The sequence below is a fragment of the Brugia malayi genome, assembly GCF_000002995.4.
Source record: "Brugia malayi strain FR3 genome assembly, contig: Bm_v4_Chr1_scaffold_001, whole genome shotgun sequence".
NCBI lineage: Eukaryota > Metazoa > Nematoda > Chromadorea > Rhabditida > Onchocercidae > Brugia > Brugia malayi.
Window position 1 is genome coordinate 13,022,422 of NW_025062475.1, and position 26,981 is coordinate 13,049,402.

The window sequence follows — 26,981 nt, forward strand, 5'->3', positions numbered from 1 at the left end:
TTTTTGCAATTATTTTATTTAAATGAACAATTTGAAAATTTTTTAGAAATTCTATTTATAGGTATAAAGATGTGAAATTAGTTATCCAGAAAATGGTATAATTGTATGCAAATTTTTTTTTTTTGCTAAAACGATAATATGGCAAATGCAAATGCATGTGATGGTACCATATCCATTCTTGTCGGCGAGTCACAGTCAGGCGCAAATGTATTATCTACCAAATTAGCGCATCAAAAAGTCTTTACCGCAAAGTATCTTTTCATTGTCATATTTTTATTTCCAAATTTTTGATGTTTAATTTCCAATCTGAATTCATCTGTGCAGTCTTTATATCATAGTTAGATATTTAAATTAAGCTATTTGCAAAAAAAAAAAAAAAGAAATTAGCTACTGGAAATTCAAACTTATTCTCATTAATTAACTTTAAAATATCTACAAATTCTTGTTTATTAATTAAACTTAAAGTTTTTTTTTTTTTTTTTATTTCTTACTAAAAATAAAATTTGTGGAAATTTTTAGGAAATAAAATTTATAGGGCAATTCGAGAGAGAGAAGTACAACGTATGTCAACCTTGTCAAATAGTCCAAGCAGAGCTCGAATTGGTATATCTCATTTATCGGTACCATTAGCGTGGAATAGCGATGAACACTTCGGAACACGTGGAGGTATATGCGTGTTTTTTCACGTATTTTTTTTTCTAGAATAATGCAAACTAATTTTTTAAACGTAAACTTGAAATGTTTTAAACGTAAACTTGAAAACATTAAATAACTTCTAGCTATTCATGCTAAAAAGTATGCTTAAAAATTTGGTAACTTTGAAAAAAAAAATCAAAGTTTCATATATTTGTAAGTTAATACTTTCTAATTCGGTGTAATATGAAATTTCATTTTTCATTTTTTTTTTTTTTTGAAATTATATTAATTTTTTTGTTTTGTTTTAATTTATCTATCCGTTTATTTGAATTTCTCCCAAATTTTTATCATCAATAATATTACTAAATAAAATTTTTATTTTCCTTTTTCACTTTACCACTGCTATCAAATTTGATTTAAAATTAATTCATTCGAATATTTCTTCTTTTCTTTTTTTTTTTTTAAATTAATTAAAATTTTCATTTAACAAAATTTTTCTTTTTTCCAGAAGGAAAAGTATATTCAATGTTTGTATCACTTCAAGCAACTAACAATGTTAATGACAGTCGCATTGTGACAGCCGTTGATCGTACCTGTACAGATGTGGCATTTACCGATTCATTCGTTTTGTTTGTTACATTAATTTGAAATTACATTAAAAAAAAAAAAAAAAAAAAAAACGAAATTTTGTTTTTCTAAAATTTCTCCTTGAAATTTTATTTTTCATATGAAAAGATAGAAAGATAATTTTCAGGTAGTATCTAAATGTTTTTACTACAATTTTAATTTGATTTTGTTTTGTTTTGTTTTGTTTTTTCGAGAATAGTGAAGTTAGAAAGAATTTAATGAATTTGTTATTTGCTAAAGAATAATTAAAAAATTTTGCAAAATATACAAATTTTATTTGATTTTGATATAATGTTGAAATAAAAATTCATTTGAAAATTTTAGTGAAAATCAACCGGTAGATTTTGAAATTGAAATTCAACTTTATGCATCACGAACTGATGGTGGTGATAGCAATCAATCATTAAAGCAGAAATTAACTCGTTCATTTGGACGACGATTTGGCGCTAATTATGTTAGTTATTTCAATCATTTTGATTTGATTTTTTTTTTTTAAATTTAAAAAAAATAAAATTTACAAAGATAAATTGTTTACATAATTAATGAAATTTAGAAGACAAATTTGTTGAATGATGATACGATACCATTTGATTCATTAATGAACGGTGAAAATGGTAGCAATGGTAGCAATGGTAGCAGTCAAGATAGCTCAAACAATAAATGTTTTCATCTGTTAGGTCGAACAACATTAACTTTAAGTGATGCGAAACCAAAAGTTGGAATTTATGATCTTCATTTGTCACCAAATGGTACTCATTTGAAGTTCATTTGATAAATTAAAAAAATATATATTTATTGAAATTTTTCTTTTTTTCCAAATGTTCCCTTTTTGTCTGATTGATCAATTAATTGATTAATTGTTTCGAATTTAAAATTTCAACAATAGCTTAGTTTCAAAAACTTATCTTAAATAAATAAATAATTATAAATATATTTATCAATTCTTACATATTTTTCATTCTTAAGAAAAATTGAAAATTTTTTATAAAATCTTTTAAAATATTACTGTGAATCATTAATACTTATTATTATTATTGTGAATTATTAATACTTATTATTATTATTATTATTGTGAATTATAAATAGTTATTATTATTGTTATTGTGAATTATTAATAGTTATTATTATTATTATTTGAATTATTAATAGTTATCAAGTGATAAATACTAATATTATGACATAGAATTTAGTGCAAAAAAAAAGGAAAAAGAAAAGACAACCAAAAGTAATGTTTTAAAAACAAAAAAAACAAAATAATAATAATAATTTTAAAAATTCAATGCTAATACTTTGTATAAAGTAAAAATTGTCATTATTAATTTGTTATTAATTTGAGAAATAATTGAACAAAAATGTTTGTTTTCTATTTGATATACCGCATTTTTTAACAATTTCTCATTATTTGACTATATTTTCAAGCATAAAATATTACAGGTAATTGTGAAAAAAGTAAGATTTGATTTTTGAATAATAAAAAATTTTTATTTGCATAAATTATTTGGATGAAATATTCAAAATTTTATTTCAAACATTTTTTTTTTTTTTATACTTAATTTTATGTAAATAAAACTAAGTACTAATATTTTGCATTATAGCAGCTAATTATGGCCCACCATTATATGGCAATATTCGATGCCGAATTGTCGCTCAACCAAATTCAGTTGCAATGCCTCTATCAGATGGTATTTTAACAATTAAACCCATTGGTTATGATTGTTTGTATCAGAATATGCGTTGTAGATTACAGGTTTGTGTTATGAGAATAATTAGTTTATAAGTTTAATTAATTAGTTTATGAGTTTATAATTTTGATTAATTAGTTTATATCATTATTAATTTGAGAAATAATTGAACAAAAATGTTCATAAGTTTATAGTTTAAGTTTTTTTTCTTTTTTTTTTATAATTTTAATTGATTAGTTTATGAGTTTATAATTTTAATTGATTAACTTATAAGTTTATAATTTTAATTGATTAGTTTATGAATTTATAATTTTAATTGATTAGTTTATAAGTTTATAATTTTAACTGATTAGTTTATAAGTTTATAATTTTAATTGATTAGTTTATGAGTTTATAATTTTAATTGATTAACTTATAAGTTTATAATTTTAATTGATTAGTTTATGAGTTTATAATTTTAATTGATTAGTTTATGAGTTTATAATTTTAACTGATTAGTTTATAAGTTTATAATTTTAATTGATTAGTTTATAAGTTTGTAATTTAAAAAAAAAAGCACAGAAAAAATTACCTCAAACTTTTTTAAAAAAAAATTTTTTTTTTTTTATAGGCTGGTGTTTTACGATGTGCAACAAGCAATTCATTGCAAAATCAAATCCTTCTTCACATTTATATTAATAAGGTAGGTAAGTAAATGTGTGATCATTTGTAAGTAAACAATTTTAAAATTCAATAAAATAAATAACATATCGAGAATGATCAGAATTTAATATCTTAAACATTTTACTTATTAGTAACATAGAAAGTTAAACTTTTATTAAATTTGACTTTACTTATCTAAAGTTTGTTTTTTGTTGTTATTAAATAACTCTTGAACTATTGTATAGATGTTCGGCCATATCAGTTAACAACAATTCAATTTAATAAATTATTTTTAAATTTCCAATACTAATCCTAACATTACTATGTGATTTATTTTAAAACGATCCGCTCATGACATAGTGATAAATTAAAAATAAATCTTTGCTGCTTAAAAGTTAGCTTAGATTTATGAAAAAAATAAAATAGTGGACAAATCAAATAAGAGCAAAAGAATGGTGTAAAAAGAAGTAATTAATTAGATAAAATCATTACCAGGTAAGTACTAGGTAGATTAATTGTAGCATTCATAAATTAAAATGTAAAAATGCGAAATATGATTTTAGGACAAATTATTTCTTGTTATCCGAAAACATTTCCGGAAAGCAAAAATGTTTAATTAAAACTCAGTAATCATGGATTTTAAAATTATCATTTAAATAGATATGAAAATGACAAAGTTTAATATGGTAATTACATTGTTTGTAATATTAAAATGAACCTTTTTTTTTTTGTTAAAAATTTATTTGATTGGATTTTTGTTTATTGAAATAATATGCGGTTCATCTGCAGAAAATAGTTTAAAAGTTATTCAATAATAAAAATTAGATTTAGATCTATAAATTTCTTCTTTTTTTTTTTTTTATTTAAATCTATAATTATTGACGATATTCATTTCCGTCAATGAAAATTACTTTACATGCTTATACGTTGTAATTTTTTTTTTTCACGTGACGTGTTACTAAATGCCATAAATCTTATATAAAATTTCCTACGTTTGAATTTTTTTTTTTATTTTACATTTGAGTAATGAATTATTTTCTTCTAGTTATGTTGTTGTTGTTTTTTTTTTTTTTTTATTTACTCATTCAATGTTTACTTTTATGTTTGTGAAGAGAAATACAATTTAAAAATAGTCCTTCCTTTCTTTCTTTCTTTTCCTTTCTGAGAATTAAAATAAATTTTTAATTTAATATTCCATCAAAAATTACAGGATTCAAAGATATTAGCATGTAAACATCAACGCAGTATTATTGTTACCTCAGATTGTTATTTAGCTGGAACAAAATATGATAAACAATTTATTTTAACTTCTGATAGTGAAGAAGATATTGCTGCATGGAGGCATGCAATTAGCTTACAAATTGCTGATTGCGGTTTGCTTTGTTTATTTTATTTTATTTTTTTTTTTACTAATTAATTCATTTCTTTTAATTAATAAATTTTGAGGAAAATTTTCATATTTCTTATTTAAGCATTTTAACCAAAAAAATTTGATAATCAATTTTTTGTTACTTATCTGAAATTATTGTCATTTTTCACGGTCATTGTCAATTTGAGAATGTTAGCAGTTTTTTTTTTCTTTTCTTCTTTTTTTCCCTCTCTCTCTCTCTTTCTCTTTTATTAAATTTTAAAATGACTAAGAAGAGGAATGGAAAATGAATGAATGATTATGAATGCGTTCATTATTTTACAGAACAATGGGGTGAATTTGCTGTTTCATCGATAAGACTAACAGTTGAACCGGATCATCCGGATGTGGTACTTCTATCACGGATGAATGGTCGACGATTGTATGATGAAATTCAAATTCAGGTCAACGGTAAATTACTTGACCTTGTTTCCGACTACTTTTTTTTTTTTCCTTTTTCATATTAAAATTTAGATTTATTATAATTTTGATCAATTCTTGATGAAAATTTTCATCTTTTCATTATTTATGCATTACTATTCATCACTGTTCGATCATTTTGCTTCTATTTCCATCTTAAATTAAGAATTTGAAAATTTGAAATTGTTAGTTCAAAATTTATTCATGTCTTGATACACTTGCAAAAATTTATGTCATATCTTGATTTATATCAACCGTATTTTTTGAACCTGATCATTTATATCATTATTGATCTGATCACTAGTATTTTATCTATTCGATAATTTCATATTCATTTTTTCTTTTTCAAATTTAATCGCTATTTATTAATTTATCTATTTTCAACTAGTATTTTCTCGTATCATCAGCTATTTTATGCTTTAGTACAAATCATATATTATATATCCGGAAAAAGAAAAAAGTAGCTAAAAAGTAACTTAAATTCATTTCATTTAGCTTTTTTTTTTTTTTTTTTTTTCATTTATTCTAATCATTTATTAGTTCAAAAATAGATTAATATTATAAATGAAAAAATATTCATAAGTATTTCTATTAAAATTAATTAATTTATAAGGTGGTATGCAAGGAATTCTCAAAACTCATACATGTAATTCACATCGAAATTTTACAATTGATTCTTCTAAAATGGTTTCATTTGCGCCAACAACAAAATCTATTCATACTGCTCCATCAGGACGTAGACGTAATAGTCGTTCTCATATACGTAATCTTTTTCAGGTATATTTTTTATTTATTTATTTTCTTTTTCATATCATTATTTATTGAATTTATAAATTAGTCATATATATATTCTTTTTTTTCATTAATATTATTATTACTATTACTATTATTATTATTATTATTATTATTATTATTATTATTATTATTATTATTATTATTATTATTATTATTATTATTCTAGCCGGTAACTAATACCGAATATCGTTATGTAATCAATTTGCCGATCAGAGATGTACGAGCATTTCAAAAAACAAATGACACTTCCTCAAAATCAACTACCAATGGTTGTAAGTATTCGATTTATTAATTTGAAAAATTGTTCATATATTTCTTTCACGAAAAAAACGATAAATGATTGATCAGATTAATTCTGATCACAAATAAGAATTGAATTAATTAAGCAAACTAACTTAGCCACATATGAATGTTATTCTATTTTCTCTTTTTTTATCACTAGATAATGATAATAGATAAAATAATATATTAGAAAAATATAATTCAAAAAGTGTAAGTAATAAATTTAAATGGAAATTAAATGAAGACGAAAATAAGGTAATGTAAGATGAAATGAAGAAAAATAAATAACAAAAAAAAAAAAAAGCAAATGAATGATGTTTTTAATTTGATACATTTTGAACTACGATTTATGCCAATAAAAGATTTGAAGAAACATTTTAAAAATAAAAATACCAATCATTCTTTATCTGAACTACTCCTTTCATTACCCTTGAAAAAGTTTGAAATTATTTTGATTGATTACTTTTTCATATTCAATCATATAACATTAAAAACATCACTGCTCAATGTTCTAAAGTATAATGATGATTAATTTTATTATTATTTATTCTGTTATAATTGTTAATTTTAACTTTTGTAATTTTATTTTCGTACTTTTTTTTTTAAAAAAAAAACATTTAAATCATTTTCTCTTTTCCGTTTTTTTTTTTTTTTTTTTTTTTGTTTTTTATTTTGTTCCAATTTTTTACAGTGTTAATTATTTGTAAAAATCAGCTATGATAATAAAACATTAATATTTTAAGTATTACTAATTTCAAAGGAAAAAAAAAAAACTACGCATTTAAGAAAATTATAGTAATGAGAGCAAAATTAAAATTAGAATCTATATGAATTAAACAAATTTCATTCAAATTGCACCTATATTGCACTAAACTTACATATATTAAATTTAAATTAAGCTGAATAAAATTGATACTAACAAAGTTAAATTCAAAATAATGTATACCTAATTAAAATATAATTGAAACTTTGTCAGATCTGATTTAATCAATAATGATTGATTTAATCAATAATCAATAATGATAATTAAACAAAGCTCTTTCTTTTTTTTTTTTGATAAATATTGTAAAAATGATTTTCTTCAGATATAAATAATCTGTCATCGTATGCACAAATGAATGGAGGACAATACAATGATCAAGATGAAACGGTATGCATTTAAATAGTTTATTTTCTTTTTTTGAATAAAATTTGAAATTTTTACTCTAATTCAGAGATTAAGAAAGATATAATTTAGGATTTGAGTATTATATAAATTTATAATTTTATAAAATTTACCGTTTTTTTCTTTTAAATCAAAATTTCGAATTTTTTTAATTGTAGAATGCTACACCAGTGGATGTATATGATGTGGTTCCGGAAAATTGGTCAGAAAATTTTTTTAAAAATTTTAAAAAAACTTTTCAAAAATCATTCGGTGTGTTGAAAAATCGTAAATCTCTTGAAGTATCTCGTTTCTAAATTTAATTAAATATATACGCTAATTATTTATGTTGATTGCTTGCTAACAATAATTTTTCATTTCTTTTTCTGAAACTTTTTTTTTTATGATCGAAATAATTGATAAGAATTTGAAATTGGATAGATTTAATTGGAAAAATTTGTGATATTTGTTTGAAATTAAAAATTTTTTTTTTGCACTAAAAAAAATGTTTAATCATTTGGTAATTGATAAAATGCTTATTTTGTATCAAATATTATTAATATTTATATTGCTTTATGTAAAATGAAAATATACTAAATTTTTCACTTTTATTATTGATGTGAAATGAAATTTTAACTTCAATAAAATAACAGGTGAATGTTGTAAAACTTGCAAAAATGAAAGTAACTAATGAAATTACTATTTTATGATTATTTCTTTTCTGAATCAAATTTTCCTCGCTATTGAATTATTTATTTTATTGGTTTACAATTTAGATTTATTGCCTAGTAATTTCAATATCAAGAAATAACATTGATTCCTATTATTCATACCTGTTTGTCATCTCAGTATCAGTACTATTTACTTCATTTGAAAAATAATAACATTTCTATTTTGTATGGATGCGAAGATATCTTTCATCTAGAAATTATCACTTTGTAATTATTCCAAGTATCAGAGAATTACTCGAATTTTAATATTAAATTTTCGGAGAAAAATCATTACTTCATGAACAAAGAAAATCGAAAAACTACATATAATGAGAGTATTATTTTTAACTTGTTGAAAAAAAAAAAAAAAAAACTAATTTTGTGATAAATGCTGTAAAATTAGCACATAAAAGAAATTTTGATTCATTGTTTCAGTTTGAGTCGTTAATTTTTAAATTTCATAAAAGATGAGCATAATTATGTATTTACTAAAATTACTGAAAAATTTTAACATGACCGGAAGTCAAAATGACCGGAAGCAATTATCTTTCCATGGTTGAGCTTTTCTTTGATAACAATGATGATTACCAAATAACCATCTTGTATTTAATTACAGTAAATATCTTCATCTTTTATTGGAGATGAAAGTATAAGAGGATTATCACGTGAGGTCAGTATAAGAGGATTATCACGTGAGGTCACACATCACCTAAGGTCAGATTTAACACTTTTCGAGAAGGACAATTACTGGAAAGCACTAGCATCAATCATAGAACATAATTCATGTACAATATTATCCTTCATTAAATTATCTGCAATGATAGCCAGATGTCGCTTTGGATCAAAATGACCAACTTTTTTTGCTTCAATTTCAGCTTTTGATAATCCGGTTGACTTCTCCGTTTTATTTTCTGTTCCTTTTTCACTACTATATGGTTTTTTCAGCATGAATAATTCCTGATTTTAAAGAAAAAAAAAAAAGAAGGAATTATAACTTTAAATGAATGTAAACTAATTTCAATGCAAATACAAAAATATGAAAATTAACTCCGAAGCGTTTCACAAAAGATATATTCATGTCTAATTAAAAATACGAAGATTACAACAGAAAAGTTAAAATTCTCACTACTAATTTGATAGAGGATATTTTTTGTTTAATTTTAGAAATTTCATAAGTAACAAAGATAGGAAATTCAAATATTTAGTAACTATATTTCATAATGGAATGTGAGTTCACAAGGTTTAAATATTTAAAATTGAGATTTTTCTAAATGTTTTGGCTTATCACAACGAAGAATGAATTTATCTCGAAAAAACCTAAGCTTTATTTATGCATTAGCCCTTTGAAACAATACTAATACTCATAATTGCTAAATTCTTCACCAAATCTTACTAATTTCTCATTCAACAATAAGTTATAAATCAATCCTGAATCCATTTAAGTACAATAAACCGATTAGTTCTTATGATACAAATGCAACTTCAATATTTTTTGGTTAATATTTTCCTTTTTTAAAATAACTTTATCTAATAAATTTATTAAATTACTTTGTTATAAAGTTTGATCAATTTAACCATTTGTTCCATATTTGCTAAATTATTTTGTGCTATACTCTCGAAACTATTCAACTGTAATCCTTCAGCCCAATTTTTCATATGCAAACTTTCTAGCATTTGCTGCTCTTTGATTGTTAACTTGAAGTTTATTGTTATTGAATAATAGCTAAAATTTTTTTTTTTTTAAGAAAAAAAGACCAAAATTTTTTTAGATGCTAAATAATTAAATTGAAAGAATGTACTAAATGAGATGGTTTGATATTGTAAATGAAATTCAGATAATTAAATATAAACATTAAATATATAAACAAAATGAAGCGCATTATAATCGAAAGAACTTTCTGATTTAAATTATTCGTCATTTTCTGAACAGTTAACCATTTAAACCATCTAAAATTTTTCCAAGAACGTGTGAAATTTAAAAGAAAAATTTGAACTTTTAATTTAATCTGATGAAAAAAAAAAAAAAAAAAAAAGAAACGAATGAGAAATTGTTACTGAATAATAGGTAAAATTTAAAATGAGAAATGAAAAAAAAAAACCTTTTGCCAAGTCCATGAACTTGCTCAACAATAGAATGTTTCACCAAATGTCCCAAATTAGAAGTGGTTTGTCGTGATTCTTGAGTAGGTGCCAGTGTCTTTTGTGAACTTTCCAAAAAACTGAATTCCAAAGTATTCGGTCCGATTGTACGAAAAGCATCAATTACTACCTGAAGGTAATAATAATTGGAGTATAATCAATCAATATTGATCACATATTTCAATTTTTTAATGATGGAAGGACAAATTTAAAAGATGCTTACCTTTCCTTTGACTGATTGTATTGGATCGATAACGATTGCAACAGCACGATCACTTAACGCTTCAAAACTTCGTTGTGTAGCAATATCAACACCGGATAACCAACAACCAAATCCGGGATGTGAATGGTACCAACCAACAACCATTTCACTTCGTCCCGTACGATTTAACATATCCAGCATTTTAGTTTGATATACCGGATCGACTGCTTCCACAGATACACCCTAAAATTTACACAGTAAAAATTGATTATTGAAAAGAATTGTTTTTTAAAGTTTATTTCAAACATTTGTTTCTTTTCAATTTTGAAAAAGCCATCTGAAAGCGGTTAATAGCTGAATCAAAGACATACTGCAAATTGTTTCAACAATAAATTTAGAACTTACAGAAATAGCAAATCTTTTTTCGTTCTCCCAAAATTCTCTTCAAATTTTTATACTTTATTTAATCATTTCTTTAACAAAACTAATCTCAATTCTCGTTCTTTAGTATCCTCATTCCAGGATTCTTCTACTTTACTTTTCTTCTATATCTTTCATGCAGTGTTTTTTTTACAAAAAATATTTTATTTCTTACCGTTCCGGATTGTGGCATAGCAAATACATCAACAACATTAATCGTAAAATCATCAACAAATTCGCCCAGCATTAAACCCATGACCTAAAAATTTCGCTGCAATTACAGCTAATAAAAATTGCCCAACAATTTTTTTTTTGTATAATTTTTAATATAATTTTTTTTTTTTTGAATTGTTATTAACTGAGTGTTAAAGTGTATTTAAATTTATAATGAAATTAAATATTTGATAAGCATCAAAAATATTAGCTGAAATCTTTTTACAGTCAATTCCAATGTCATTAAAACGTCTAACAATTTCTATTTTAAATCTTTCCTCATCATGCATCTACATTTAGCATTATCGCTAATTAATGTAATATTTTTGATTCTACTAATTAACTATTACTCATTTCATCAAAAAAAAAAAAAAAAATTTTGATTATCCATCTGATAACAAAATTAATCATTGTTTTATCTCAAATGATTTTACATCATTTTTCATTTCTTAATAGTACAGATGAAAGTTCAAAAAAAAAAAAAGTTATTTAAAAAAATAAGAATTTCATCTTACTTCCATAGGAACACCAGCTCGACCATGTCGAAGCATTTTAAGAAGAGCAAGTGACGAGACATAAACAATTTCACCGGTATCTGGATGCTTTAGTATATCCTGTGGTGTTGCTTTCGGTAGCTAAACATAAAAAGTTGACATTATTAATGTCACAACATTTCAGAATTATTTGTTATTTTCAGTTCAAAAATGCAAATACTAAACTTATAATCCAATTGATAAATTGGAATACTTTTTTTTTTTTTTTCTAACTTCTTTAAAACTTTCACCATTTAATTACAATTATTGTGTAAATGTCCAAGTTGAATTGAAGAAAACAATAACTTATCAATTTGAGATATCACATTTAAACTATCAAAGCTACACGTGAAGTTTATAAGCTTGACGTATTTTCTATACCGAACTTATGATTATTACGTGTATAACGTGTATACATCCTATAACAGTTCTAGCAAAAAAATTAGATCAGAATTGTATTGTTGACATTACGTAAAATATTTTAACATACACTATTAAAACCGGTTAAACGAAGCAACCGTTCCATGTTGCTTAGAAAAATTAATTTGAGTGACAATTATCATTTTGAAGTAATTTATAATTATTCTTATTACAGTTTTCAAATATCGAAATTGAAAGTTTAAAGAAATTCAGAATCATTAATTATTTTTATTTTCATCAAAGGAGTTGAATGAAGCAATTTAGAAATTTCATTTCGTGCACATGCGTGTAAGTAGTGCACGCTGATAGTGTGGTTTGAAGAGTAAATTCAGGAAATTTTTGCATATTGCAGATTGTTTCACGTAATCAGTGGTAAGGTTTTCTTTACCGGATTGTATTCCTGATAAGCTGGAAGGGTATACAACCATTTCCGGAATGCTTTGTTATGGATCATTGCTTTAGTATAGTGGTAGTTCATGTTTTACTCAAATTATTGCAGCCACATGTTGTTTCCAGTTGTGATCATGCGGCATGTACTACACGTAGTTCTATTTTACGCACGTGACTAATGCAGTGCGTAAGCAACGTCTTATCTAGTAATTATGTCACGTAATTGCATCATTTCTTAATTTCTCTCCATGAATTTTACACAAAATTTCAGCTTTAGTCAGCGATTTACTGTATAATTGTCGATGCGTGATTAGTTATCACATACGACGGCGGATGGACACAACGCCTGTGACGTTCGAAACTTTTGCAAAAGCATATGAATGTATCCTGGAATGTGTTGAAGATGAATTTGGTAAACGAAAAAAGCATTTAACAGCTAATGATCTCAAGCACGTTGTTATAATCCATAAAACATTGATCAATCGCGGTTTACATCTCTCTCGAATTGGGTATCAATTGAATTTTATCATTTTATGTTATCTAATGGGAATTCTTGCTTTTTGCGAAATATAAAGAATGGAAATTTAGACAAAGCATTTTAGAATTTTTCGATGTTAAAAGTTACATTTTGCCCGATATTTTGCAAAGATATCTAAAAATGTGACCATAATGAAAAGTTAGTTTTTAGAGATAGCATATTAACTGAAATAGTTGATTCATTATTATGCGAATGGGAAGAATCAGCGCCACCATCAGTAGCAGTACAGCAGCTTGTTTCACTTCTCTCCAGGCCTATTATTAAGGTAGTTGCATTTTATGAGAATTGAAATTTTATTCATTCAGTAAAAATGTGAGTAATAAATCCGATCTCGAACACAGTTAGATTTGTCTTGGAATGTTTGTCTTCGTTACTGGCCAATTATCGAGACTAAATTTTATTGAGTGGTCAAGACTCTTTTTTTCTTTTTGTCGTTATTATTTCCAATTGTAGAGCTTATTCTCCGTATATGATATAACTTCAAATCGCACCTATTTGCCACAATTACCAGAAATACCCTATGAGGTTGATGACGATGATGGTATTGCTATTAAACTGGTTCGATTGGTAAAAGGTAATGAAGCTCTTGGTGCAACTATAAAATGTGATACTGATGGAAAAGTGTATATTGCCCGTGTTATAGCTGGTGGAGTAGCTGATCGTAGCGGCAATATTCAGGTTTTCATAATTTTTTCTTTTTTTTTAATCCTAAGATTAAAATTGTTATGTAGTTTAATTTAGAAGTTTTGAATTTTTAAAATTTTGAAAGCTTGTATTATCTTAAACGGTTTCATTTTTAATAGTGTTTTCTCTGGTCACTTTTTTGAATTTGTCTCATACAACACAAAAAACATGTGAAAATAAATTTCCGTACTGCATCATTATTCTTGGCATATAGTCGATAAAATGCTGTTGGTATGATAGAATAAAAATTGTTTCAATTTCAAAATATTAAGTGCGTTTGAATATCATAGATTTTTAATTCGTTCTATATTTGCATTGGGATTGGTTTATTAGCAGAGGAGCTCTAAACAAAAAAAAAAATATGGCTGATAAGAGTTACCGTGATTTATCTGGTTTTTTCCTTGGAGAAACTTGGTATTTTTACTATTTTTAAACTTTGAAGGTTGGAGATCGGGTTTTGGAAGTGAACGGTGTCTCTGTTACGGGCATGAGTCCAAATGAAATCGTCAAATTGTTAGGTAACGAAAACAATGAAAACGGCACAGTCACTTTCAAATTAGAACCTGCTGAAATACCTGCAGCTGTTGTGTGGAATGAATCGCGACACGTTCGTGCTTTGGTAACGTTCATGTCTATATTCATTTACATTTTTTATTTAGCATCTATTATTGTGTTTGTTCAAAAGAATTATTAACACTGTTTTGTTGTACGTTCATGATTAATGGAGAAAAATTAAGATTTTAATGTATTCTAACATAAGATTTTAAATGTTGCAGCAGATGATTTGAGTATAGCTTTTAATTACAGATCGATTATTCTGGTAGTCGGGACTCCTTACATCCTTGTCCAGAAGCAGCTCTTTGTTTTACCCGAGGGGAAATATTGGAATTAGTAGTAACAGGTGATGAACATTGGTGGCAGGCACGTTCACTCGGACATGGCTCATTTGCCACACTACCATTAGCATCCGCTGGTTAGGTTCATCACGCATATAGTTTTTGTTTAATTAAATCTGTTGCTGTTATTGCTTGTAGTATTTTTGATATTTTTCATGCAGTATTTTCTATTAAACAAAATAGAGAATGGATGTATTTGTTCCAGTTAATCAGCTTAAAAAACGAGTAGGTGTCATTCCATCGGAAGAATTGCAACAAAAACATCGCACTTTGAGAGAGAATGAAAAGTTCAAGATTGGAACTCGAAAGTTTCTGAAAACTGGCAATGAGGTTTCTTTTTTTTTCTGCTAAACTTTGTAAGTGTTGATATTTTTCCAGTTTATTCTTTTGTCATCGACGCAACTTCAATTCCTTTTTTTTTTAACTCACATAATGTTATGTTAACTATTAAATTTTGAAATTTTAGTTGTCAGATTTATTTCTTTTCGAAATCAATAATTCCTGTTTTTTAATCATCCTTGATATTTTGTTCGTTCTCAGTCTAAATTTATCTTAGTATTTTTTATACGGTTTTTTTTTTTTTTTTTCAGATTGATAGTTTATTGTATGAATCAGTATCATTACTATATCCGAAGCAGTCTCTTATCCGGCCAATCGTTTTAATCGGACCCCCGGGTGTTGGGCGTAATGAACTTAAAAAGCGACTAATTGCCATCAACAGTGATCGTTATGCTACAAGTGTACCTCATACCAGTCGTCCTCGACGGTATACTTTTTTTTCAATTATAAATCATAAACATTTTCTTGACATTTCATTGGCGACATTTAAGGAGACAGTGAAAATTTTCAGTAAGTTGTTTAACTAAAATGAGCATTGTTCTAAGCACTAAGACTGAGTTTCTGGAATCGTTACTAACTTCATCCAGCTTTTGATTTAGATTGTTTTTGTTTCGCATTTCCGATTGCATATTCGCTATGACTATCATTCGTTGAAATGAAACTATGGAAATGATTAGTCAGTATTGTTTCATTCATTTTTATTTAAATTAAATAAGAACTGTAAGGAAACAGAAACTACTGATTAAGAAATTCATGGAATAAAACGACCAACAATCAGCAATAGATTGCAGTTCACATGAAAAAGATGGTGTTGATTACCATTTTGCTAAACGTGACAGCATGGAACACTGGATAAGACAAGGACGATTCTTAGAATATGGAGAATATAAAGGAAATTTATATGGTACACTTGCTGATTCGGTTCATGCTGTTATCAAACAAGGTACGATGTTAGTAATGAATGATCCATATTTTTATTTAAAAAAAAAAAAAAAAAATGGGAAAAGAATTTAAATAGAACATTGTCATTATTATTACTTTAATTCATTTTCAGGTCGCATACCTGTTCTGAATACACATCCTTTGGCATTACGGATTTTGCGCTCGAAAGTGTTCAAATCTTTCGTTATTTTTGTTAAACCACCGCCATTTGATATTTTAAAGGTATTTGGCAGCATGAAACTACTTTTGACTAATTTTTATTTGGATTTGCTTCAGGACATGATTACTATAAATAATTGGATAGGGTGTTCCGACTGTAATGTATGAGTTTTTGTAAATTTTATTCTAATGCTTTTTCTTCATTAACTTGTTGATAATCTTAGGAATGTTATGAGTGTTAAAGTTACTTTCTAGGAAACTCGACGTCAGCATCGTGCACGAAACTTGCAAGCTACAGATTCTGGTCATCATGGTACATCAACACCAATATCAGTTCGCGGATTTACAGATTCAGAATTTGAACAAATGATCTCAGCTGGTGAACAGCTTTTTCAGATCTATGGACATATGTTTGATCATGTGTTGACAAATGCTAATTTCGAGGCTTCATTTGAGCAATTACGAAACATAGTAAATAAATTAGAGCATGAACCAACATGGGTACCTTCCGATTGGGTCGATTAATAAAATAAGAAGTATGTGTCAACATCTTGCCAATTTGTAGCACATGTTCTGGGGTTATTTATTTTTTTTTATTATTTATGAAATTCCTTTATCATTCCTTAACAATATAATCTGATTCTGTTTTTTTTTCCTGTTTTTCAGGACATATTAGTAACCTGTTTTATTAAGGTGATATATCTTAAGTAACAACTTAACCACGTTTCTCATTTTAATGTTTTGTGATATATTTTTATAACTGCCACAATGAATAATTTACGGTCAGATTAGGCACTATTAATAATATACTGTTGGTCACTGTAGGTCAAAGTTAATTTAAATCATAGGATCTTATAACTAATCCTTTGAGATTTTTTCCGGTATTGAAAAGATTGTTTATCGGTTTTATTCTTTTGATTTTGTTTGGATTTGTGAGCTCCTATCTTTTCTAGTATGTGAAGTGTTTCATTGTTTTGATATTCATTCCACTTCTTTTCAATCTCTGTATTTGTTCCGACAGAAGACCATTACAAAATTCTTTTGTTTTCAGATAATTTTAACCTTAGCCAATTTTTTTTTTTATCATTCCTAGTCAGTTTAAAAGAGTTACTTTTATGCGTTAGGATGAAAAAAGATTATGCACATAATGAGGGAAGGATTCGTAGTGTATTTCGGTTGAGCAATATTCTGAAAAATTTCCTCACAAATACTAAAAAAGTCTAGTGTTATCTTTTTGATGATTGCTAATTTATATTGCTTTCCTGATAATTATCTAGCTAATAATTGCCGAATTTTACCTAGCTAATAATTACCGAACGTTAGTTACATATATGTCGTAAAGAAAGAAAATGCGACCAGTTAAAATATTTTATAAAATGCATTGGAGACAGTAGTTTGTTATGAGTGAGAAAAAGGATTTATATTTGTTACTTTTTTTTTTTTATGGGCTCAATTTGATTTTTATTGCTTTATTCCTTCCTGCAACAATATTCCATTTATAAATTTTGGTGCTGTTTATGTTGTTGCTGTAAGCTGTGCCGTTTTTTCTTGCCATTCAAATTGAAAATGATAAATATCAATCAATTCATTCATTTTCTTAGCGTCAGAAAGAAATGAACTAATATTATTTTATTATTATCAAAAGAGGGACTGTGTAATTCATTGTATAATTTCAATTTTAGAATTCATTTCAAATTAGGATTGGAGAATTTTTAGCTAATGTAATAATCTCCTTTCTCCTTTCATTTGCATGTAAATGAGATGGAATGACATTATGATAAATATAATGTAAATGAAAGAATGAATGCACAATTCTTTTCATTAAGTTTTGATTATTCCTGATTTGATTTCAAGAATATTCAGAGTAGTATTCTTCAGAAAAATTCATATATTTATTTGTGCTATTGCTATTCAATGCATATTATTGTTCTATCATATCATTAGCTGAGTAGTATTTAACAAATGTCGATTTTGCATCAGCAATGTTAGTTATCATTTGAATTAAATTTTGTTATATGAGATAATTTCTTTTAAAACCAAGAATTTTTTTTTTTTTTTTTTTAATTCTTGTTAAACTAATCAGTAATTAGGTTGTGAATAACTTGTGCAAAAACTACACAATGCTAATTTTATTTTAATTAGCAGTCTAATGCATGAGTAGTAGTTTCAGTTTGCTATATGCAATTTTTTTTTTATTTTAAATTTATTTTATTTTTTTTTTTTTTTTTTTTTTTTTTGAGATGTCTCTTATTCATCCATTATCATTCTGTTTGTTAATGAGTTCATCTAAATTTGACTCTATAAAATATCAATTTTTTTTTTTTTTTTTTCTTTTGATCGAATTTGATCGTTATAAATAAATATTGTTATAATAACAGAGATCTTATGAATATATTAGATAAACATAATAAGAATACATATAATCCATACATACAAATATTATAATTTTTACTCAACCAAATTTTATCATTTTATATTGCACAGTTAATAAATACGAATGATTATTGCATAACTCATTCAATTTTCCTAATTTGCTATTATAAAAAAATATATATATATATATTAAATTATTATCATTTATTATTACTGTTATGATCGTGACATTTTGAGAAATAGCAATCGAGCAAGGATACGTTTAAAAGCTGTTCGAAAATCATTCGAAAAGACAGTATAAATGATAGGATTAAGTGCTGAATTCAAATAACCTATAATTTAAATGAAAATAAAAATGAAAAAAATTTAGTGGATACATTTTATATCAGATTATTTTTGTATAAATTTATAAAAATAAAAATTTTCTAATTTATTAATTATTACTAACCTAACCAATTGGTAATAGATTCCAATAATATTGGTATTTCACATCGACATATTGGTCGATAAAGTGATACTAGAAAAAATGGTGTCCAACAGGCTACAAATGTTCCCGTAATAATAGCAAGCGTACGCCATGCTCTACGTTCACGTTTCATTTCTGCATTCTCTTTAAAACATCCTTTCCTTTTCCTCATAGAAGCATTCATTTTTTTCTGTTGATTTTTATCATTTGCTACAAATAAAAAAAAAAAAAAAAAGTTATCACGTAACAAATTTTTTTTTTTTTTTTTTGAAATATATGAATTTAATTTTATTTATACAAAAGATTAATTTTTATGAAAAAAAAAAAAAATAATAATTAATAATTATCTATTTGTAAATATATATATATTTTTTTTTTAAATTTTCTATCTAAATTATTTTTTCCCTTACTTGTTTTTCTTTTCTTTTTTCTTCTTTCAATCAATTTTTTATCAAATATTTTTATATTCTTATAACTAGCTAATATTCTTATGATTAGTTGAATGCAAATTTGATATGTCTAGTAGTTAATTCCCACTGGAATAAAATTTCATTATTTCAAACCAAGAAATTATGCATTCAATGAAAAATAGATTTTTTAAAAAAAAGCAAAAAAATAAAATAAAAATAAAAATAAAAACTTGATTGTAGTGGTGTTTCAATTGAATCACATTGATGTTCTCCTTGAAATGTTTGATTAGTAGTACTAACTTGAATCATTTCATTTCCTTTGCTCAAATTTGCATTTGTTTCTGTTCTTGACTATAAAATTTGATAGTATATGTTAAATAATTTATCAAAATGATATGATAAATCTTTAGCTATATGAATATATTACTCTTTTTTTTGAAATATTTTTTCTGTATTTTATTTTTTTTTTTTTTTTTTTGCTCATTTCAATTTTGCTAAATTTATGGAAAATTGATAAAAAATGAAAAAAAAAAAAAAAAATCAGAAAAATTCATAAAAAATGAAAAAAATTATGAAAAAAGAAACAATTCATTAAAAACATATAAAAAAAGAAAAAATTCATTAAAGAAAAAAAAAATAAAAAAAAAAGTAATAACGAATGATTTTTTGTTTCCATTGTTTATTTTAATTATCATTAATTTGAAAATAAGATTTTGTTTTGTTTTGTTTTTTTTTTTTTTTTTTTTTTTTTTTTGAAATTTTAAAATTAAGCAATAATTATACTTACCTTTAAAAGATTTCCACATTGCTCTTGAATTTTGGTATCACGTTGTGAATAATTAATAGTTTTACGACGTTCACGTTCACGTTTGAAACGACTTTTTGCCGTAAGCATAATTTTATAATAAATAGATATGATAGCACATAATGGAATGTAAAATGCAGTTGCTGTGCTAAATATCTGTAATTCATTTACACTTTTTACTTAATATTTGATAATTAAATATGCAAATTATATTTTATTAAAAAAAAAAAAAAAAGTTTGTACTATTTCAAAATAAATGCTATTGTCATCTGTTTTAAAATTCTTTAATTTTTTTTTTCACATAGATTATTAATTAATTAACATATTAGATAAATTAGCACATATAAGCATTTTAAACTTCTTTTGGCTATATAAATATGTAATTTTTTTTTTTTACATAGAATAAAAAATTTAATTTACAAATTTTACTTATTACTATTATTTCTTTAATAACATACAACACAGAGCCTTTCAGTCTAACACTATCAACATTTGAACGATATCTAAATTTTTTTTTTTATCTCCTTTTAAATATCTAAAAACGAAATTTTCTTAATTTCTAGAAAAATGATAAACAAAAGAGGAATTAGATGAAATTTAAATAAAATCATAAAATATAATTTATTGTCAATGGTCAAAAAAATATCTAAAAATAATTTTTTTTTTCCTTAATTTCTAGAAAAATGATAAACAAAAAAGGAATTAGTTGAAATTTAAATAAATTCATAAAACATAATTTATTATCAATGGTCATTGATCAAATAAGTTATCTCTTATTTATTATAATTATAAATTGTTTCCTAATACAAAGCTCATTTTTATTATTTAATAACTTGGCCCAAGTGCTATTCATAAAATCATGAAATAGAAATTGAACTAATCTTCCATAAACAAATAAACATATCATTTCCTTAGATAAACAAATAAACATATCATTTCCTTAGATAAACAAATAAACATATCATTTTTCCTTAGATAAACAAAAAACAAAATTATTATAATATTTATCAATCAGTATCTCAAATAAAATAAATCTTTTTTTTTTTTTTGAATTAATTGTTTTTCTTATTTATTTTAAAGTTTATTTGTTATGCTTCAAAAAAAAAAAAAACATTTACTCAGATGTGATTGCTTTTATCATTTAAAAGGATCAATAAATTTTTTTATTTTTATTTTTTTACTTTTTTTTTAAAATATATTTTTTTAATTACAAATCATTTTCTTTAACTTTACCCTCACAAGAAAAAAAAAATTATATTTTAAAAAAGTTATTCAAAGAAAAAAAAAAAAAAAGAGAGAAAAACATGTCGTTAAAATCTATTTAAAATATTTTCCTATTTATTCTTTAATCTCATTTCTTTGTATCATCACTTCATGCATTATTTTTTTTTTCATACATTTTGAAAATAATAAAAACAAAAAATCATTTAAAAAAATTAAAAAATTTCCCTATCAAAAAAAAAAAAAAAAAAAGAAAGAAAGAAAAAATGTTTGTTCATTTAAATGAAAATAAATTTTAATGATTATGTATTTTTCTAAAGTTTTAATTTGTCGTCTACATTTTTTTTTTTCTTCTCACAATAATATTTCCTTTTTTTTTGATGCTAATAAATGATAATAATTAAACATTATTTAGTTCTATCAATAATTATTATCACAACATTACAATCAATTATCATTTGCTAAATGTAGAACAGATAACTAATTAAATCTCTTTGCTTATGTAAAACAAATTTACCTGTAAATAAATAATTAAAAAAAAAAAAAAAAAAAGGAGGGAAGGAGGGAGGGAAGGGAAAGTTTAAAAGAAATAAACATAATAATTTTACCTGATAACTTATTTGTTGACTAATAAGGCATACATGTTGCTCTATTACCCGTCGATAAAAATCATTATCTTTCCAACCAAATATTGGCGCTAATGAAATAAGTAATGATAAGAGCCAAATAATCCCTAACATGCCGAATATACGATGTGGTGTACGATTTTGTACATATGAAACATCCGTAACACTCCAATAACGATCTAATGCTGAAATAAATAATCAATTTTTCTTCGTTTTTTTTTTTTTTTTTTTTTTTTAAAAAAAAAAGAAATTTAGGTACAGGTAAAAAATAAGAAGTTATTTTTGTAAATAAATAGTCAATTTTTATTAGAAAATTTAGATTTACAAATAAATAATCAATTTTTATTAGAAAAATTTAGATTTACAAATAAATAATCAATTTTTATTAGAAAATTTAGATTTACAAATAAATAATCAATTTTTATTAGAAAATTTAGATTTACAAATAAATAATCAATTTTTATTATAAAATTTAGATTTACAAATAAATAATCAATTTTTATTATAAAATTTAGATTTACAAATAAATAATCAATTTTTATTAGAAAATTTAGATTTACAAATAAATAATCAATTTTTATTGGAAAATTTAGGTTTACAAATAAATAATCAATTTTTATTGGAAAATTTAGGTTTACAAATAAATAATCAATTTTTATTGGAAAATTTAGGTTTACAAATAAATAATCAATTTTTATTGGAAAATTTAGGTTTACAAATAAATAATCAATTTTTATTGGAAAATTTAGGTTTACAAATAAATATTTTCATTGGAAAATTTAGATACAGGTAAAAAAAAGAAAACAAGAAGTTATTTTTGTAAATAAATAGTCAATTTTTATTAGAAAATTTAGATTTACAAATTAATAATCAATTTTTATTAGAAAATTTAGATTTACAAATTAATAATCAATTTTTATTATAAAATTTAGGTTTACAAATAAATAATCAATTTTTATTATAAAATTTAGGTTTACAAATAAATATTTTCATTGGAAAATTTAAATACAGGTAAAAAAAAAAAAAAACGAAAGAAGAAAGTTATTTTTACAAAGTATTAAATTACTTTACCTATTGCAACTAAATGAAGAATTGAGCTTGTACATACTAATACATCAATGCTAATCCAAAAGTCACATAATTCTACGCCAAATGTCCACGCACGTGTTACTGTTGACCAAGCACCTAATGGTGTCACTATTACACCTACCTGGAAATTAAAAATGTAATATCAAATTTAAATACATTTCGAGCGAAATACTTAAAATGAATGTTTTTTTTTAATTTAAATATTTAAATTTTATCGTAATTGTAAGAAGTAAAATAATAAACGTAAAATTAAGTAAAATTAATCAAATAATCTAATTAGCATTTTTAATCATTTATACTAAAAAGCAAAAAAATAGTTTTTTTTTTTTATAATTAAAAAAAAAAAATTTTACACTTATTACAACATTAATTTTTTGTTTTAATTTTTTCTCATGCACAAAAAAAAAAATTTTATTTCTTAAACAAAATATTGCAGAGAAAAAAAAAAAAAAGAAAACTTTATTTTTTTTTTTTTAATTTATTAAAAAATTTAAACTAACTAATAAATCAGTGAGTGCTCTTATAAAAACATTAATTTTTGTTTTTGTTTTTTTCGTTTTCTAATGCAATAACTTAATTTCTTCCAAAAAAAAAAAATAAATAAATAAATAAATTATAATTTAAAGTAATAAAAAAAAAAAAATCAAAAAAAAATTTAAACTAACTAATAAATCAGCAATAGCAAGCGAAAATATAAGATAATATTGTGGTCGAGCTTTGAGATCACGTTCAGTTAGAATTGCAACAATAACAAATAAATTTCCAATGATACATCCCAAAATGAGTACAACTAAAAGCGCTCCAATAATTGCCATCTATAAATTTATGCTAATTTTATTTACATTAATTTAAGTTAAATCAATTTTTAATTTAATATAAATTTATTTAAATTGATTTGAGTTAAATCAATTTTTAATTTAATATAAATTTATTGACATTAATTTAAGTTAAATCAATTTTTAATTTAATATAAATTTTTTATTTACATTTTGAGTTAAATCGATTTTTAATTTAATCTATATATTATAATTTTTATATTAAGATTTTCTCAATTAAAATTCAAAGAAATTTGAAATTTTTAAAGCTAATTTTATTTACATTAATTTAAGTTAAATCAATTTTTAATTTAATATAAATTTATTTAAATTGATTTGAGTTAAATCAATTTTTAATTTAATATAAATTTATTGACATTGATTTGAGTTAAATCAATTTTTAATTTAATATAAATTTTTATTTACATTGATTTGAGTTAAATCAATTTTTAATTTAATATAAATTTTTTATTTACATTGATTTGAGTTAAATCAATTTTTAATTTAATATAAATTTATTTAAATTGATTTAAGTTAAATCAATTTTTAATTTAATATAAATTTATTGACATTAATTTAAGTTAAATCAATTTTTAATTTAATATAAATTTTTTATTTACATTTTGAGTTAAATCGATTTTTAATTTAATCTATATATTATAATTTTTATATTAAGATTTTCTCAATTAAAATTCAAAGAAATTTGAAATTTTTAAAGCTAATTTTATTTACATTAATTTAAGTTAAATCAATTTTTAATTAAATATAAATTTATTTAAATTGATTTGAGTTAAATCAATTTTTAATTTAATATAAATTTATTGACATTGATTTGAGTTAAATCAATTTTTAATTTAATATAAATTTTTATTTACATTGATTTGAGTTAAATCAATTTTTAATTTAATATAAATTTTTTATTTACATTGATTTGAGTTAAATCGATTTTTAATTTAATCTATATATTATGATTTTTATATTAAAATTTTCTCAATTAAAATTCAAAGAAATTTGAAATTTTTAAAGCTAATTTTATTTACATTAATTTAAGTTAAATCAATTTTTAATTTAATATAAATTTATTGACATTGATTTGAGTTAAATCAATTTTTAATTTAATATAAATTTATTGACATTGATTTGAGTTAAATCAATTTTTAATTTAATATAAATTTTTTATTTACATTTTGAGTTAAATCGATTTTTAATTTAATCTATATATTATAATTTTTATATTAAGATTTTCTCAATTAAAATTCAAAGAAATTTTAAATTTTTAAAGCTAATTTTATTTACATTAATTTAAGTCAAATCAATTTTTAAAGTAATCTATATATTATGGTTGTATTAAAATTTTTTCAATTAAAATTCAAAAAAATTTAAAATTTTAAAATTTAATAACATTATCAGCTATTAATTACTATTATTTCTACTTCTCATTGAAATAATCAAAATTAGCTTTTTCATTTTTCTTTTTCAGATCAATTTGTTGTGGAAAAATTATTTGAGCTATTTCAACTATTGGCGATGGCAAATTTTTGGCTAATTTTGAGATGGCAATCTTTGGCCAATATTTGATGGCAATTTTTGGCCAATATTTGATGGCAGTTTTTGGCCAATATTATCACACTGAATGCCAAACGATAGCATTTCTCTATTAATTATGCATCTGAATTTAGCTTTTTCCCTCTCTCTCTCTCTCTCTGCCTCCCTCTCCGTCCCTCCCTCTCTCTCTCTCTCTTTAATAAAACATATTTCGACGATATCTATTAAAATGCTTTATGCGAACAACTGTGAATGTTATATCTCTAAGAAATCTCAGAGATTAGATGGATATTTTGATATCATTTTTAATTTATTTGTTTATTGATATTATATTGTTGCAATATGTAAATAAAAATTTATGTAATTTTTACAAATTACCATTACAAATCTTTTAATCATATAACATTTTCAAATATATTTAATTTTAATTAAAATATTTAAGGTATTAATTAATGATTAGTTAATTATACAAAATTACTATTACAAATCTTTTAATCATATAACATTTTCAAATATATTTAATTTTTATTAAAATATTTAAGGTATTAATTAATGATTAGTTAATTATACAAAATTACTATTACAAATCTTTTAATCATATAACATTTTCAAATATATTTAATTTTAATTAAATATATTTAAGGTATTAATTAATGATTAGTTAATTATACAAAATTACTATTACAAATCTTTTAATCATATAACATTTTCAAATATATTTAATTTTAATTAAATATATTTAAGGTATTAATTAAACATTTATTGTATAAAGAAAAATGGAATGTTTATTTAAGCTAAAAAAAGAAATATTTTAACTATTCATGCATTATGAAGTATTTAAACAAGTCAAACTATAGCTAGAACAATGTTATTTATTTTCTGAAAAAAAAAATGTGTGAGAAAAAAAATACATATATATTATGATGAATGAATAAAAAAAAATTTTAAAAGATGTAAACAATTAGAATAAATAGTAAATAAAATTAGCAGCATATCACAGATTAATACCTTCATTGCATTAGTCGTATCTGCTACTGCTACTAATTCTGTTAAATTTCGTATTGCCATAACAGATGGTAGAATAATTCCTTCATCCAACGTAGAATTATTTGATGAAGTAGTATTTTTCATTAAATTTAATTCCATCATTATTGAAAAATTTATTTTCAATCGTTCATTTTCATTTGTTGCATTTATTCATTTTGTAAACAATAAAAACAATTATAAATATGTATATGCCATTAAATAATGAGGTAAACAAATAAAATAAATTCGTTGTTGAATTTTTCTTTTTTTCTTATTTTTTTTTTTTTTACTTTCCTGTAAATAATAATTTTAAATTTAAATTTTACATTTTAAACATCACAATGAGTTATATAGTTTGTTCAAAAACATTTTTTAAAAAAAAAA

General features: G+C 23.2%; 4 protein-coding genes across 5 annotated transcripts; 2 read left to right on the forward strand and 2 right to left on the reverse strand.

Annotated features, from left to right (window-relative positions):
* Positions 1 to 138: 138 nt before the first annotated feature.
* On the forward strand, positions 139 to 7,953 carry Bm1589 (Uncharacterized protein; the record flags this gene model as incomplete). Of its 2 annotated transcripts, XM_043077728.1 has the most annotated exons (13): positions 139 to 251; positions 536 to 666; positions 1,145 to 1,265; positions 1,588 to 1,717; positions 1,817 to 2,012; positions 2,859 to 3,010; positions 3,556 to 3,627; positions 4,798 to 4,960; positions 5,281 to 5,406; positions 6,029 to 6,192; positions 6,377 to 6,482; positions 7,578 to 7,642; positions 7,816 to 7,953. In XM_043077728.1, 13 exons carry the CDS (start codon positions 139 to 141, stop codon positions 7,951 to 7,953), a joined length of 1,677 nt encoding a protein of 558 aa, XP_042933662.1. The 2 variants fall into 2 exon arrangements, with proteins under 2 accessions (XP_042933662.1, XP_042933663.1); XM_043077729.1 differs by lacking the exon at positions 139 to 251 and having other exon boundaries at positions 564 to 666.
* Positions 7,954 to 9,090: 1,137 nt separating this feature from the next.
* Bm7829 (putative 35.8 kDa protein F37A4.5 in chromosome III, putative) lies at positions 9,091 to 12,379 on the reverse strand (the record flags this gene model as incomplete). Its single annotated transcript, XM_001895672.2, has 7 exons — positions 9,091 to 9,303; positions 9,895 to 10,069; positions 10,446 to 10,615; positions 10,709 to 10,930; positions 11,283 to 11,366; positions 11,836 to 11,955; positions 12,344 to 12,379. 7 exons carry the CDS (start codon positions 12,377 to 12,379, stop codon positions 9,091 to 9,093), a joined length of 1,020 nt encoding a protein of 339 aa, XP_001895707.2.
* Positions 12,380 to 12,996: 617 nt separating this feature from the next.
* On the forward strand, positions 12,997 to 16,746 carry Bma-magu-1 (Guanylate kinase family protein; the record flags this gene model as incomplete). Its single annotated transcript, XM_043077730.1, has 10 exons — positions 12,997 to 13,172; positions 13,352 to 13,466; positions 13,655 to 13,879; positions 14,328 to 14,504; positions 14,693 to 14,858; positions 14,987 to 15,111; positions 15,372 to 15,547; positions 15,912 to 16,063; positions 16,175 to 16,284; positions 16,477 to 16,746. 10 exons carry the CDS (start codon positions 12,997 to 12,999, stop codon positions 16,744 to 16,746), a joined length of 1,692 nt encoding a protein of 563 aa, XP_042933664.1.
* Positions 16,747 to 18,810: 2,064 nt separating this feature from the next.
* On the reverse strand, positions 18,811 to 26,717 carry Bma-ser-4 (Uncharacterized protein; the record flags this gene model as incomplete). Its single annotated transcript, XM_043077731.1, has 8 exons — positions 18,811 to 18,926; positions 19,043 to 19,270; positions 19,701 to 19,821; positions 20,258 to 20,431; positions 22,105 to 22,307; positions 23,194 to 23,332; positions 23,877 to 24,026; positions 26,580 to 26,717. 8 exons carry the CDS (start codon positions 26,715 to 26,717, stop codon positions 18,811 to 18,813), a joined length of 1,269 nt encoding a protein of 422 aa, XP_042933665.1.
* Between the last annotated feature and the right edge of the window lie 264 nt (positions 26,718 to 26,981).